This window comes from Pholcus phalangioides, unplaced genomic scaffold, assembly GCF_987345545.1.
Source record: "Pholcus phalangioides strain wild (caught in Gottingen) unplaced genomic scaffold, Ppha-v1.0 ptg000022l_1, whole genome shotgun sequence".
Lineage (NCBI taxonomy): Eukaryota > Metazoa > Arthropoda > Arachnida > Araneae > Pholcidae > Pholcus > Pholcus phalangioides.
The window spans coordinates 30,988,590-31,005,898 of NW_028301615.1; the positions used below are offsets into that span (position 1 = coordinate 30,988,590).

The 17,309-nt window shown below is 34.2% G+C and overlaps 1 protein-coding gene across 1 annotated transcript; it reads right to left on the bottom strand.

Moving 5' to 3' along the window:
* Positions 1–300: 300 nt before the first annotated feature.
* On the bottom strand, positions 301–15,790 carry LOC149070180 (E3 ubiquitin ligase RNF121). Its single transcript, XM_089249385.1, has 8 exons — positions 15,656–15,790; positions 12,126–12,190; positions 11,162–11,303; positions 8,212–8,366; positions 7,712–7,940; positions 7,421–7,554; positions 5,301–5,402; positions 301–2,583 (listed from the first exon to the last, which is right to left on the bottom strand). Exons 1-8 carry the CDS (start codon positions 15,698–15,700, stop codon positions 2,463–2,465), a joined length of 993 nt encoding a protein of 330 aa, XP_089105511.1. The 5' UTR covers positions 15,701–15,790; the 3' UTR covers positions 301–2,462.
* Between the last annotated feature and the right edge of the window lie 1,519 nt (positions 15,791–17,309).

The window sequence follows — 17,309 nt, forward strand, 5'->3', positions numbered from 1 at the left end:
CTACTGTATAGACATATGCTGTGCATCCCAAGGTGGACATATTGAGCACCTTTAATTTGGTTTGTAGAAAAAAACTTTATGATCAGCTATGTAATATGAAATTAATCTTAAGTGTCTGTATGTTCAATATTTTTCATAATATACACATTTCAAATCAGGTGATTATTTTTGAAACACCCTGTATTGTCATGCTCATGTATGAAACATATTAAATCAATAACTGCATCAGAACACTGAGTGTAACAGCTGAAGCATCTTCAGGAAAGTAGCACATAGTTTTATATAACTTATATGTAAAGAAGAAAAGCTAAATAAAAAAATATAATAAAAGAATAAATTTTTAATTAAAAACAATGTTCAAAAGACAATCAAAGAAAATAAATGACGTTGCACGATTTGGCACTCCTTGATGCTTTTATCAAAAGTAACTTTTTTAGGTGAAGTGCAATATATATTTTTCTTCATCCAGGAAAATACACATGCAGAGTTAACAAAAATTTTAGTTTCTTCCAGCAGAAGACTAAAGATGTCATGGTAGGTGGAAAAAAAGCCAAGAGTTATTTTAAGGGAAAAAAGTTACACAAAAAGAAAAGAAATGATTGATAACAACAAAAGCTATTGATTCATTATTTGATTCAAAAATATATAATTCTCAGATCATTCATAAAACGTTAAAGGGTGAGGAAACAATGAAGAAATCTCCTAAATGTGACACATTTCTTTCATTAGAAAAGAAACAAAAAATGAGATGATTCAAATGGGGCCAAATGTAAAAAACATGTCGAAATTCTAAAGGCTACAGTTACTGAGACTAGATATAAACTTTACAATGATTACAATTAAACATGAAATGCAGTGAGCCCTTGTCTGTCTTGCTTTGATTGAACAAGGAATCAAATCTTCAATCGATTTATAATGGAAATGAGAGAAGTACGACATGAGTTATTTTTTAACTGCTGGACACCAATATACAAGTTGCGATAAAAATTCTCAATTGTGTATCATGCTTCAGTATGAATGATCTAACAATCAATTTATAGGAAATCTGATTTAAATTAAAAATATTTGTTTTTTCTTCTGCATAGACCTATTTATTTTCAACTAATACATCAAATCATGGTGAATGATTTTTATTGTAGCTTTAATAAAAAATAAATAAATAATTATCCCATAAGGCATCCCACATAGAAAAATTCATTTATTCACTACCACAACTAAACAACTCAAAAATTGGTAACTTTTATATCTAGCCTAAGGTTTCCCAAAGTTTTAGGCAAGTAAAAAGAGGAAATGTCATAGCATGTGCTTCAATACATTACAACTAGGCATACCAAAATGCAAGTCCTAGCAGAGTACTTTTTGTTTATTTCAATTGTGGATGTTAAAAAATATGTACTTTATATTTTAAATGACAATTATTCCATGTTAATATGGTTTTTTTAAATGTCTAAAGTCAAATTACAAAGTTGCAGTATTTAATATTCACCAGATAAATTTATTATTGATTGATGACTCGCAAATATATATAATCTAAGGTTTCTCAAAGTGGGAAACATTGCGGGTGTTGGGGGAGTGATGGAATGGTCCAGGGAGATGGTAGAAGTTAATGGTATAACATAGGATCCAATATATGGGTTGGCCAAATGTTAAGAGGCAATGAGAAAAAAAAAATTTCTGAAAAATGAGACAAGAGAACAAAAGTTTTCAGAAATTCTGATCTAAGAAGAGATTAGCATCTAAAGATGTCAAATGTCATATTGATGACTCACTGAAATTGAAATAATCTCTAAGTAGTAATTCTAACAACTTTAAGAATTTTGGCAATTTAGAATTCCAGGTAGTAATAAATATACTTGACGTTTCATCTTTAGAAAACTATAGGAATGTATAGTAACGATATTACACACTTTTGCTCTAACCTTTCCTTAAACTTCAGAATCAATAAAAGTTTTACAATGAGCGAAAACAAATTACTTTAATAAGAACTTATCTTGATGAAAGACTTCATTACAAAAAATTATTGTAGAACAAAAGTGTAATGAAGGCAATAGTTCAATAGCCTAATAAAGATTGATATTTATTGTTCTAGTTTTTTAATTCATAAAATAAAAGAGTAAAAATAGTAAGATGACGACAGAATTTTGAGAAGTTTCAGGCAAACATGTATCCAGAGTTTTTATAGACAAAATAAAATGCTTTAGGTACGATTCGCAAAGACAAGGACTCACCATATTTAAATAAAACAACCATCTTCACTCCAGAGGTCAAAATGTGTGTAAATATAAAAAAAGGGTCTATTATAAGCCTCTAACTTCTCTTGAACAAATAATTTATATGTATATATATATATGTATAATTAGATATATTTTTTTAAACAAGCAAAATGTAAAAACGGCAAGATAAAAAACAATAATTTACAAATACATAGAAAATTTTCACATGTACTATTCGAAGTAACAAAACTATTCTAGTCCTAGGATGTAATTTATCAACTGAACAGCAGAGAATATCACAGGCTGCCAAGCAACAAGATACCGGATGAAGTCCAAAAGGCTCCCATAGAATACATGTGGTTTCTCCCAGCTACACAAGTTAAGAACAAAAATGTTTACATGCATGTACAGTACAGGGTCAGTTACACCAACAGCTTAAAATGAATTGTCTCCATACACAGGTTAGAAGGAAAAAAAAAAAGTGAAATCAAATGCAGCCTGGCAGTAAAGTGGTTAGAGAACTAGCTTCTCACTGTGCAGGTCTGGGTTCGAATCCCGGTTCTGGCATGGATGTTTACTAACACTAACAAATTCCCTGGACGGATCATGCTGATCCCTTGGGAATGTGTGACGATCACGTTAGTATTATTATTAAATGATCCTGTGAAATCCTATGAAAATAAAATAAGAAAATTCTCAACAATGAACACTCCTAGGGTTAAAAATCTATATGCCGGGTGTTTAAAAAAAACCATCACCAAACATGAAAGGGCAATTCAGACATACGATTACGATTCAAAATCACATAGGAACATAGGTGCACAAATACCATACAGAGCCACTACAGGGAGTTGTTGTGTAAAGCAATCCTGAACACATGCAAGTGTGTGCATCCGGTAGCAAGCATGGGGGGAAAAACACACGTGCCGAAGCTTATTGGTTGGCATGAAACTGCTGTGCTAAACTTTCAAAAGCAGCATTTTCTAACAAGAACATGAGGTGAGGAAAGTCTTCAGTCAAGCTATAGATTTTTTAAGAGTATGCATTGTTGCACAGATAATAAAATAGTTGATATGCATCTGATTTATGGTGCAACGGGCGAGAAGCTGTGTGAATGTATCATGAAATAGGATAGCGTGAAAAAGGTTTGTTGCCTACATGGATTTTGGTCATAGCTGAACAACTTGGACAGTTGCTGCAGAAGATAGCATCCTGCAAGAGAAGCAAAATCCAGCCACAAGTACTTGAGTGATTTTGTGAAACTATATCCTTCTCTCGACTGTCTGGCACATTGTGCACAATGAAAGACTATATCCCTATTATGTAAAACGTGTCCAGGCATTGGAATCAGGAGACTACAGCAAGTGCATTGGATTTGCAAGGTGGTTTTATGCACATAAAAGTGCTACTAAACCATACATTATGCCCTCAAGACTCGATAGTTGCAATTATTTAACATTCTTGCAAAAATTTCTGAAATATTGAACTGTTTTTGTGTTTGTGCATTCCCATGTCAAGTTTCAGCATGAAAGAACTCTGGCACATTTCATCTGACAAGTCCTAACACATCTGCAGGCCACATTTCCTGGGCACTGGATTGGTCATGGTGGACCACTTGGATGGCCATTGTGATTACCAGATTTGTTCCCCACATAGACGTTTTCTTATGGGGTTTTTAAAAGGACTCATGCGTGAAACACCTGTTTTGTCACTGCGAAATTAATAGGAAGAATCGTTCAGGCAGCAGAACATGTTCGATATACATCAATATATCAACATACACCTGATATTTTTGAGGTGTGGCGGTCCATAGAGCATTGATGCGCTTGTCAGAGCATCTGGCAAAAACTTTGCGAATCTACTATAGTAGTAGTATTGTTCCTAAACAAATTATTGTAGAAAGCCTCTTCTTCATCTTTGTATTACATATTATTTTAAATGCCTGTTGCTTTCAAATGGCGTTTGCACACACCCGTGTTCATGTGATTCTGGATTGTTATCGTATGTTTGAATTGCCCTTCATTTTGGTGGTTTTTTTGAAACACCTTGTATATAAAATTGATTTTCAGCATGTCTACCTTCCTTACACAAATCTACAAATTTAGACATCGTTGACAAATTTTGCATATATACCAAACAGACTTGAACGATAGGATACTTCAAAATTTTGCCAGAGCTGGGAAAAAAAAACTGTCGAGCAACAATGGTTCTTAAGTCTCAACAATGACTTTTGGAATGTTTACTTTGGTTACCGTAGTTCCCAAACAATATGTTTCAGACATGTTTATCCCTTTACAATTGTTTGTCACTTTTTCAATGCTGCCAGTAATGCTACCATTGTATGAAGGAAACCCGGGCAGCACCTGATAAAATAGCTAGTGAGTAATAATATCTCTGCTAACGGGGAGTGTCTGTTATTAGGCAGTGAAATATATTGAAGAGCCCCATTTCACAGGATGCAAGTCTCTGTTAACAAGAGGTTTGTGATCATTATGGAATGTTCCAATATAGAGGCTGATATATAGGATTTCACTGCTATTGCAATGATTTCCAGATTGTTTGGTCATTATTTCACCATTGATCATGATAATGAAACAGCCCAAATAGCCCATGCAATATTAGAATGGAGAAATTTTAATATAAGCTTATTTTTTCGTGACCTGTTTAGTGTAAAAAAGAAAAAAAAAAAGGTTACTTTTTTACACGACACAAAACATATGTCATCTCATTTATAATTGGGGTTTCTTTTTTCCAGCAGTTAATAACTTATTGTTATTCTTATTGTTATCAACATGGATGTTATTGGTTTCGACACCCTCTTCTTGCTAATGTAGCTGTTTTTTGCGGTTATTTTTGCATTAAAAAAAATCCCAGAAAGAAAAAAATAAACCTCTGCAACCTTGAGAAAATCTTGCCTATGCTTATCAAAAACCCACTAATATGATCACATTGAGCCTGCATTGTAAAAAGAAACATATATTTACTTGTGTAAATAAAATGCATTCTGAAATGTAGTTTTTACAGAATTCATGGAAAAGGTTGTGAAAAAATTAATAGGAAGAATATATGCATGAAAATAAAGGATACGGGTTACAGAACATTCTCTTCAAATCCACCTTTTCTTTGCAATATGGACAAGTCTGCTTCTTCCCAACTATGCACCATCCTCTGATACAGAACTCGTGGAAGCTAAAAGTTTTAAAATGTAAAGGAAAAGTAACAAAAAGCAAAAGCAATAAGTTTGTCAATATCATAAATTTATATATATATAAGCAAATTAAGTTTTAGCTTCAGAAAATACACTCATTTACATCATGGTTATATACAGGGATGGCAGGTTTTTGACACACTGCAATTTTTGATGGTTTAAACCACGGTTCAAATATATCTAGCAATCAAAAATGTCATTAAGATGTCAACTAAAATGTCATTAAGATGTCAACTAAAATGTCATTTAATTTGGCAATGCTAGCTTAAAGATGAAGCTTAAGAAACTCCTGTAACTTATCCTTAGTCAAACTTAGTTATTCTTACTTTTGCACTATATGATATATTTACTAGCATTTATAATGCAATGGTTTTCCAATTCAAGCTGTATTTAAATGTACAAAACAAATGCTTTGGGTATCAAGTCCTGTCGGCTCTGCTTTGGTTGTAAAACTGTGTATTTATACACCCTGAGCTCTAAGAAATTTTTAGATGAAAATAAATGAGTTTAATTTGTGTATTAACAGATTCTGTGTGAGAATTTTTACATGGAATAAAACTTTGGGCAGATCAGAAAATGTAAAATATCAAAATAGATTTTTTTTCTCAGTAATTATAATTCTGAATATAAAACACTTTAATCTACATAAAAGTGTTTTCTATTTAGCATATCTATCAGATTAAAAAAAACTATTTGACAACATTAACAATAATTTTTTGACTGCTTTAATACTGATTTAGTTTCTGAAGCCTAAAACCTAACTTTGATGCCCTATCATACATATTTTGAATAAGTGGCTTTATTCCACTTAGCAAATTGAACACAGGTAATAAATAGCTTATAAAATATAATTTTATGGTTTATTTATCTGTTCTAGACTCGTGTTGAAAATTCAAAATTGCAAATTATAATTAATATTTTGTTTTAATTATTGTAATAAATTAATGTTAGTAATAAAACATTGTAATATACAAAAAAAGTTTTTCATCATTTTATATACCTATTGTGTTCAAAACATTATCAGAAAGCATTCATTCAGGTTTTTGACAGTTTAAACCAGTTTTTGATGCTTGTCATGTCAAAAAAGAAGTATTTGATGTCAAAAACCCAACCCTGGTGATATATTATCTTGTTTTTTTTGTAAACCTATTTCAAAAGATGAACCATGATGATAGCAAAAAAAAAAAAAAAACCACAAAAAAGAATTTGCCTTCCATATAAATTTGAAGTGAAAGAAAGAGGAAAGGAGATTTGAGACCGAATTACTACCTATCATGATTATGGATATTGTCACTCCTAGATACGCAACACATAGAAAATAGAGGAGGATAAGAATCAAATCGGAGTTTACATTGAAATGATTGGAACACAAGAGGTCAAGAATTGCAATTCCATCTAGAGGCAAAAAAGAATTCATAGGCACAAAAACCACTATAATTTTTTCCCCATCAGTATATTTTCACTGCGTGAATAATTGAGCACAAGGGTGCAAGAAATATGTAAAATTTAATTTTTTTGTTTCTTAAATTTGAATACATATTTTTAATTCATGATGCAATTTCCAGAAAATCATTCTAACATTTATTTCAAGGGACATAAATAATTATGTATTGCTTAATATACTATTGTAACAAATCTATTTTTCCAGTATGGACATTTTTACTGACTCTCTGTGGCCTTAGACCATATAATGTGTTTTGTTTGTTTATACATTGTTAAAAGAAGGCGTTAAGAGAAAATCTATCTTCCAAGAGAAGAGAGAGAGAGTTGGAATGTTACTTCCATCCTGGAAGGTTGTGTGTTTTGAGTGCTTTGAAATAAAGGCTTCTTCTTTAAGTTCCGTAGTTTCGCGCATTTATTGGAAACCCCTCCAATATCAAGTGTCTAGGAATATTCCGTCACCTCACGAAAAAGAGACGCACCTCCGACACAACGTCCCTTATACTATTATAAAAAATGTGCATGTAATAAATATATATCAAAGACAAATAAAGGATACATATGGCCACATGAAAGACTGTATGTTTTCTCAACTATTGCTGTTGAATTATCTTGGACTAGAATGTTATTTCCACATACAGCACACACGTTTGTTTCCAGATGTCGATTAGGCATACCTGATGTTGTATAATACTGAAAGTGATATCATAAGTGATTAATAACAAATTTTTCATAATCCATAAATAAAAACATTATAACAGTGGCTTCTGATCTCTGCATTGGGGGATGTTTCAAAATTTCTAAAAAAAAAATAAGTATGATGAGAAATCTCAAAAATCTAAATACTTACCCCAATTGTAGCAGCCATTTTATCAGTTATAATTTCTGAAATGTCTCTACCCAGCACACCATAGTAGAGGCCATAAAAGAGAAGCATCAAACCAACATCCATCCATGCTTGAGGAGGAGTGCGGAACATCAAGTTTACACCAAGTAACGTTAAGAGAACGATCATGTAACCACATACTCCCAAGCCATAACTGATCATATAGATGAGGTAAAACCACTTGTACACTAATCTGCAAGAAAGTTTCCAGATAAATGAATAATAATAATCATTATATTAAATAATTTGAAAATGCAGCATACTCTTTCACAAAATCATTTTTATTCCTTTAAAATTAATGCAAAAAATAAAACAAATATTTTTTTAAGTACAAATACTTGATTAACGGCTCTAAAAGTCTAAAATGTGAAATCAATCAAAAACATTACAGTAATGCATACTTGGAAAGTTTGATATTTATTATATGGAATTAATTTATATATAAAAAAAAAATTTCTACTCACCTTGGAGTCATACCAGCAATAGGTTTCTTTAATGCTCGACTAACAACTACTGATGTAAGGCTGGTGAACAGAATCCAAAGGAAGACAAAACGCCACCAGTAATGAGCAACGGAAATTACAAGTGGAATGATCCACATTCCAATCAAAGAAACTCTCTACAAAATAAAAGTAAGAGGAAACATGGTGTCAATTAGCTATTCGTGTTTCTATTATTTATTTTATAGAACAGGTTTCTACTACAGAAAATATGATTGGATTGATAACACATACAATATAAAATAATGAATATCACTACCACAAGTCAGCCAAAATTCTAGTGAAATAAACTTGGCATTTCATTTCTTTTGTGATAAATTAATAGATTGGTCTGTAAGTCAGTGAATTCTGTAAGTCTGTAGTATCAGTAAAGTCTAAATCAGTAAGTCTGTAATTCCGAGCTATTAGGCCATGGTCTAAGGCATTTTCTTCCTAACGTTTTGCCTGCATCTATGGCAGACATTGTCTGAGGTTAACTGGACGTAGGTCTCAGTGACAACCGACAAGCAAGAAAAGGTTCATACATCAAGTGTCATCAACTTGTTCTCTATATACACTTCCGAGGCTTGATCAGCCACAGAAGAATCTCATTGACTGGTTTGTGTGGATGTTTTGCGCTCTGATTGGCTGTGTGAGGTGTCTAGTAGCAACCACTAAACGCAGCCAATCAGAGCATGACACATCCACACACAGCTTCTGTGGCTAATCAAGCATCAGAAGTGTATATAGAGAACAAGTCCCCTAAAACAAAGTTTCATAAAAACAAACCCCCTATCACTATGATGATCATATCATACCCTACACGTAACTCTATCGCTGCTCCTTATAATGCCCGTCTATTATAGTGATCCTTCCATTCTAATGACTAGTATGGCAGGTCCCAAATACTTTTTTCTATTTCCCCCTATGTTATCTTTTATCTAATATAAAAACCTATAAATATCATTCAATTTCCATTACAACAACCAAACACAACTCAGGCCGTTTTTTTAAAGAAATGGGAAAAACCTGTCGTTAAATGTGTTTGACTTTCACCTTCGATGCTTGTAGAAGAAAGGGTATGAAGCATACATGGTTAAAAGATGAAGCATCGTGTAGCTTCTACAGAAAACAATAACACACAAACACTTTGTTAACTAGCACCATCACAGGAAACCTTGCTTACCATTCTGTTTTATTTTCTTACATGATGGCACACTTCCACTTCCTGCACATAGATTTTTTAAAGTTTTATTCTAAATTTTATTGTGCGATTTTACTTAATTTCTCAATGAGAGAATATACAGACAAGTGAACTTATTATTTTGCTGCATGTAATGAAAAATAAACGTAGGTTAATATAGGCCATATGCAATGTTTTCATAAGTAAAAAGTACATAGTGAATTTTTTTTCCATCCAGATACATTTTCATTGCAACATAACAAAATAAGAGTTTTTGGTTGTAAAACACAATACAATATAAAATTTTTGGAAGCGCTAAACTTTGATTTTTTTGAAACATTTGATATATTAATATAACGACCTTCCAAAATAACAGGAGAATAACACACCTGAAATAAACTCTTTTCTCAGTCACTATTACATCAAACTTATAAATATTCAGCAACTTAATGTTAATTAAATCACTGTATTTCAAAACATGGATCAACCATAATTACTATAATCCCTGGGGACAATGATGTGGAAAACACAAGAGACTTCATAGAATCTTAATATTAAACACAGATACAATTGTTGAATTCACATCAGCTGTGCATACATTCTATTATGCGAATAACAAATGTGGAACTTGAGAATTACATTTTTGTGGTTACTTTTCACGTGTAGACTCTCATTATCTACAAACTCATAACTAGTTACATATGCAGTAAATAGAGGCAGCATTGGTTTCTAAGGTGGTGTTAGCAAGCTCATTATAATTGTAACAATGCTTGTTAAAAGCATAAAGTGAAAACATTATAATGAAACAAAAAAATATGCAATCATGTTCATTAGATGTTATAGCAAAGAAAAACAAGAGCAACAAACCTTTTGTCAAGCTCATTGCTTGAAAAGGTTTGTTGAATAAACAATATGCAAAACTTGCACATTGTGTCGAATTTGAGTTTAATGTATTTATCACTTTGCATAATAATTTATTTTAGGTGAAATGGCTCTGAAATAGAAATAGAGGAAAAGTGATTCTGAGACGGAAATAAATTAATCACGCTTGATGAATGACAGTGATACTGACGATTATGTGAAAATTTGGCTCACAATGCTGCTGTGTTAAGCGGGCGTGTGGAATCATGTTGGCTAAAATGTTCATTAGCCGAATCAGTATTTGTTAGGCCAAGGTAGAAATATCATGAAAAAAAAAATTGTAAGCCGAGGTATTGCTGTATATTGCTCAACCGAGTAATATTGCTGTATATTGCTATCGAGGTATTGCTCAACCATACATATACCTTATTTACATTCCTCTGCAGAATTTCTAATGAATAGGTACATGTCAGAATGGGTTGTATGAGTGTAGGTATAACGCACGGCCACAATGCATTTATGTTGTCAGAGTTGTGTTTGTATCCTTGCTGGTGCCGTTATTTTCATGTTCCATATTTTAAAGTAAAGATGGTAAATGCTTGAATATTTGTGTTATATAAGTATCATATTGAAGGTTTGCCTGCTCCCTGTGGAGAGGCTCTTTTAAATGGGAGTCAAGCTCGCATTCACGTCTCTTAAGTTGAAAAACTGCAGAAAACAAACTTCAGTAATCACAACTGCGCTGTCAATGAGGTTCGAACCTGAATCCATCCCAACGAAGGTCCAGCACGTTACCTACATGACAGCATAACGACAGCAGGTATCACTGAATATAAGATATATCACGCAGATATAACTGAATAACACACACAAAAAATAAAAATTAAATACCTGATAAGAGCTGAAATAACGTTTTTTCCATTCCACTAGGAGAATTTGTGAGACAATCACTGCTATCAATAAAATGAGCACCATCCAAGCATGCATGGATTCATGCCCCTTATGCTTCTCATGCAACTGCATGTGCAAATGCCTATTTGAATAGGGGAAAATACTTATCCTTCTGAATTGTATTACTACACAATATCATAAAAAATAAAACACTAAAATAACAGGTAAGCTATAAAATTTATATTCAATCCTAAGAAAAAAACAAGGGTGAAGCATATGTATTTAATATGTACATTAAAGGGGAGGTCGAAAACAACCAAAATGGTAGTGAATAGAATCCAACAGCATGAAAAAAAAAAAGATTTTTCATGCCAATAAGTATTAAGTAAAAACAAACACATACTGTTTAAAATAATTTATAGAAAGTAGAGAAATACTTAATAATCATATTGAGTGTCTGTTTATTGTCCATAATATTGTCATTTTAAGTATTATATGGAAATCAGTGAATAACAGGAATTTTAATATTGAAATGCATAACTTGAGTTTTTTGACACAACACATAGGCAGAGATAGACGTGAAAGTCTGCCCAGGTGGGCCCATGCGTCAAGACGGCACTGCATTTAGCTAACTTATATTCATATTCACATTGTGCGTCAATAAGTGAAAGAAAAAACAGAACTTCAATCACCACTGCGCATGTAAATGACCAAATGTGAGTTCTTTGATTCTGAATTGGAAGGAAAAACCCATTACACAATTTAGTTTTTTAGAAGTACCAATTAGTGCAATAAAAAACAAATATTTTGTATTTTGTCATCAGAAATCTCTGAAATGAATAACAATTTAATAACTCTGTGAAACCATAAAAAAAGGGGGGAAAACATGCTCAAATTATTGCAGGAGCCCCAGTTTTTTCCCTTTTGCAAGAAAAGTGAAAAAATAAAAGGGAAAGAAGCTTACCTGGCTCTCTCATCTGGATTTAATCTGTCTAGCTCAGCGGGATCAAGAGCTCTGAATATTCCGGACTAGAAAAATAAGAGAGAATATATGTAATATTCATTTAATAAAAACTTATGAAATTTTATACATGTTATGAAATACATGTAATACTGTAGTTTTGGTTGACTTTGGATATCGTGTTTCAGTTTTTGTTGATTTTTTCATGAAAAATTTGTCACAGTTTCCATCGGTTGCCTCAGAGTTTGTTGGCACACCCGCTCGCCTTCGTGGCTAATTTTCATTCTCCTGCTCAGTGCCGCTGTTTTTTGTTGTGTGAGCATCACCTAGCGTGTCTAGTCAAAGGGGACCAAAGAAAGTTTCTAGAACCTTTGAAGAAAAAGGACAGGAACACAATGAAGTTGAAGAAGGAAATCATTGAAAAGTATGAGTGTGGCATTAAGATTGCTGAAATTGGCCACATGTACGGTAAGTCGCCATCCATTAGAAGTTCCATTGTGGCAAATAAGGGAGCAATAAAGGAGGCTAATGTAGCGAAAGGCATGCGCAAATATGCTAACAACACAGATTACAAGCAAGTGAAGATGTTGAACAGTTATTATTAATTTGGATGAATCAAAAACAATTAGATGGCAATTCTGTTTCAGAGGCTGCCATCATATGTGAAAAGGCCAGACTGCTGTATATCAATCTCATTAAGAAAATGCCTGGGATGAGTGCTAGTATATGAAGGCCAGTAGAGGCTGGTTTGAAAAATTCAAGAGGCACATTGGCATACACAGTGTTACTAGGCACGGCGAAGGTGAGAGTTTGGACGAGTCTGCGGGCCAAAAAATTTGTGTTCTGTACATTAGTCTTTTATATTCATTTTGTATTAATTTCTTATTGCTTTTAATATTAAACATTATATTTATTCTCTATAAAATATGTTTTTGATATTATTTTGAGTGTATAAAACAAATTAATTGGATTTACATTGATTCATATGGAAATTATTGCCTCGGTTTTCATCGGTTTCGGATTTCATCCACTGTTTTTGGATGGGTTATCGACAAAAACTGAGGTAGCACTGTATCTATGGAATAGTTATACCCCTCCAATTACAAGTGTTTCAACTTGCAAGCAAATGCTTAACTCTGGAGCTTAAAATAATGATCACCAGCTGTCTAGCTAACTTATATTCATATTGACAAGCGAAATTACTTTTATTCTGTACATAACACTCTGTATTGTAAAAAGCGGAATTAGATGAGTATTGATATTGTTATTGGTGACGAAAATTAAATATTCTTGTTCGGCTAATTGGAATCAAGCCTGAAGTTTGAAAGCATGAGTCTCAATATCAAAAAGGGAAGAAACAACTAGTACAACTGTAAATGAAACGGCCGCCACTGTGTAGGTCCGGTAGGCTATGACTTTGTAAGCAAGGTTGCTTACAGAATCTTAGTTATCGAGTACATTTCGTGAAGGGTAGCTTAGGGGTCCTGTCTTTAACTTCAGAAAAGGCACAGTAAAAAACACTTGGGGTCCTGCACCTCAATGTAATCTTCAGCTCTTTTGCCATTTAAGTTGCTGGGAAACCTTTGTGCGATTGAACATAGCTTACTTCCATACGGTTTTTAATCAATATTAAAACCAATCTGACCAAATATGTTGCTAAAGACGATTGTGTTAATGTCCAGGTTCATAAAAGTGATGAAAAGAAACAAATTTGGACACTTATTATAGACATCTACATACATTTTGGCTTCAGAGTAAAAGGGAGCTTATGGGTTGTAACAGATCCGGCCTGCAGCAGGTTGAAATAGACCATCCCATCCAAAATAAATGCTCTAAAGTAAGTTTTTCTCATTAATTGAATAATTCTCACCTACATATCACAAGTCAGGTAATTAGATGTCTGCTCAAGGTCATCTAATGTCGTTGCATACGCTAATCCAGTGCAATTGGTAAGTAAACTTCATTTCCGAGATGCCCAACTTACTATTTATGATGAAATGATGGCATGGTCCACTACTGCTGCATCACGATTCCACAGTGATGAAAAGAAATGATGGTGAAAGAATGGAAGAGTCTACTTCAAACATCCAGCTACAATGAACTGATCGGAGATGTGAACTGACAACTTGATGATATCAATTTTTCAGAATTTGTAAAATTTTTAAATCTGTTAAATATTCTATGCAAATTAAAACTTAATTATTCAGAGTTCAATTGCAACTCCAACTGCGTTGGATTGCTTCATGGTACTCATTGAGATCCCAGTTGTGACAAGTGGTTCGCACACAGGGCTGGAATGATAATTCGCTTCAGGGATGAATTTTGGGATACCAAGCAACTGATTTGTTGCTTACCCCACAATATGGCATCCCATCTTAAATTGTATGAAACCTCACAAATCACTCAAGGACAATGGATAGTAAGGGCCAAACTTTAGATTCACAAAACTTTAATTCGCCACTGGGAAATGCTGCAATCGATGGTAAATTCCTAATAAAGAGTATACTGATGCTTGTCAACTATTTGTTCATCAGGCCTGATTCGGTACTATTTGCTAGGGTTACTAGCAGGCCCCCGAGTGGCGCAGTGGTAAGATGCTCGTCTTCCAATATGACGGTTACCATCAAGTATCAAAGTCCATGGGTTTGGATCCGGGCATAGAACGTCAGAAGCAAGTTCTTTACAATAAGAACACCCAACAGCATTTTAAAATATGCCACCAATGATCAGGGCTAAGCTAGGTAAAAAATTCCTTTCGCAAAACAGCAAAAGTAGGGGGGGGGGGGAAACTTTAGCAAAATGCTATAATGCTAATGATTGATGGTTGGATGTTTACTCGTTTCGAACCCTAGCTTTTACTTTCTTTAATATTCTAAGATTTTCTTCTTCATTTTGCGAAAAATGTGACCATAGCTTAAACCCTGCCAACGATAGTGTTGGCGACAATTACTTTTTGTTCTGGCGTTGTCTATTCCACAAGGTTATTAACTTTATTAATTTTTATATACTAGCTATTATACCTTTAATCCTGCAACCATGTTTTTATTGAACCCAGGAAGCATTTTTTGCCCTGCCCGTTGTATTATTTAAAAGATTATTTAAAGAGTCCTGATTTTTATTATTTTCAGTCCCGTATCTGGTCCAATATGGTTTGGTCTTCTAATAATATTTGTTTTCGTTTTACAACAGTCATAGTGCATATTTTTTGGCGATTTTCTTCTTCGGCAAGAAAGATGTCCCAAAAGCTCCGTTTCACTCCTGGCGACTTCTCACCATGCTTTCGAGTTTTTCTCGCCAAAGAAAAAATCGCCAACACATCGCCTAAAGGGATTATACTATAGCTGTTCCCTCAATTTCCATTGTAAATTAATGAAATTTTGATCCACTTCCGTAGCGGAATTAAGCAACTCGTGGAAATCGATGGATATTCAAGAGAAAGAATATATTTTGCAAGCCAATGGAGCTCATGGAAAATTAAAATTATGTTTAAATTATTCATTACTGCAATGAAATGATTAATAAACCCCACTCACTTTATTTGAAAGATCATGATTACCAAACCCGTGAGCAACCGCCATTATGTAAACACCGACACGCAGAGTAGAGAAACCGATGTTGCCAGATTTCGGATCCGCTCTGATAATTTTTATTTTTTCCCTCACTAAATTATGGGCCCTTTAACTTCTAACACTGAGCTATAAGTAATAAAGCTTAAGGCTCAGTGACTTCTAAACATCAGGACTGGTAGTGTCATCTATCAACAGAATGGGAAAGCATCAATGAAAAAAATCGATTATGGAACAGCTGCTGCCACTAATATTCATAGAAAAGAAAACAAAATACATATCTGGTATCATTGAGCTATAAAGCCGGGTTTTCCTAGGAGCAGGTTTCCTGTGCCGCGCGCGACGTGATTCGCCCAGCGCGACACGCCGTCCACTCACCAGTAAGAAAACCAGCATGACTGTTTTCCTACAGAGCGTAATACGGCTCACGACAGCGCTTTACGTCGAGCGTGATTGGCCGACTGCTTCTGGAGAAGTCAAATGCGTAACGCGCCGCCGGTTTTGCCGATATTCTCTTCACTCTTGTGTGTTTTCTTTTCCTTCCCTTCAAACCGGAGCATGCAGACGACAGAGTAGCTGATGCCAAAGCCATATACTTTATATAGCCACCCTGATCTGATGCGCCTCGCTAGGAAAACACAAACGCGTAGCGGGATTATGTAACACGTTTCCGTCGGCGCGAAATAGTCTAATTCGGTTCACGCTGCGCAACAAACCTATTCCTAGGAAAACCCGGCTTGAAGAGAATATCGGCAAAACCGCGGCGCATGACGCATTTGACTCCTCCCGAAAGAGTCAGCTAATAACGCCCAACGTAAAGCGCTGTCGTGAGCCGTATTGCGCTCTGTAGGAAAGCAGTCAAGCTGCTTTTCTTACTGGTGAGTGGACGGCGTGTCGCGCTGGGCGAATCACGTTGCGCGCGGCACAGGAAACCTGCTCCTAGGAAAACCCGGCTTAAGTAAAGTTTACTTATAGCTCAGTGTCTGGTATCGTCTTTGAAAACTAAAAGGCAGGGAACCCTCCATTACGGAAATATTTCTCATACATAGGAGCTATATAAGTCAAAGTCGTACAGCTTTTGCGAGAAACTACAGTAAGTCAAGCCCGACTAAATTTACTTCAGTTATGTATGTATTTGTTTATGTTCAAAGATAATTTTGCACTTTTTTCCAACTAGCGCTTTTCACAGGGAGAGTTACTTAATTCCATGGTACCCTGTACCAGCGATGTTGTCAGGAATATTTCATCTGGGTTAGGCTGCAAGTTAAACATGTGGTCCGCCATGTTTATTTATATATATATATATATATAATTTATATGGCTTTGACTAATAATAAATAAATATGTTACCATGAATTTGCTGCCATCTATGGTTCAACAATAGTACCTGATAGTTGATAGCTAATACTAGCTGATAGTCTTTTAGTTTGCTTTCTGAAGCATAGATGACAGCATAAGTCCTATTTTTCGGTTTGCGATTTATTAATTGAAGTTCAGTAATTTCTGGATAGATGACAGCACTAACTAAAGACATGGATTTCAGATTGCAGTAGCACAATACTGACCATATTTTCTTGAGAAACCAGTACATGTCCCGTATTGTCCATGGAGAGTATGGTTT

Bases quoted from the DNA above. Each gene is read 5' to 3' on its own strand.
- LOC149070180 (XM_089249385.1), bottom strand. From the start codon at position 15,700: ATGGCGGTTGCTCACGGGTTTGGTAATCATGATCTTTCAAATAAA. The intron at 11,304-12,125 runs GTAAGCTTCTTT...CTATTCAAATAG, and splicing joins AATCCAGATGAGAGAGCCAG to GCATTTGCACATGCAGTTGC. The intron at 5,403-7,420 runs GTATCCTTTATT...TAAAACTTTTAG, and splicing joins AGTCTTTCATGTGGCCATAT to CTTCCACGAGTTCTGTATCA.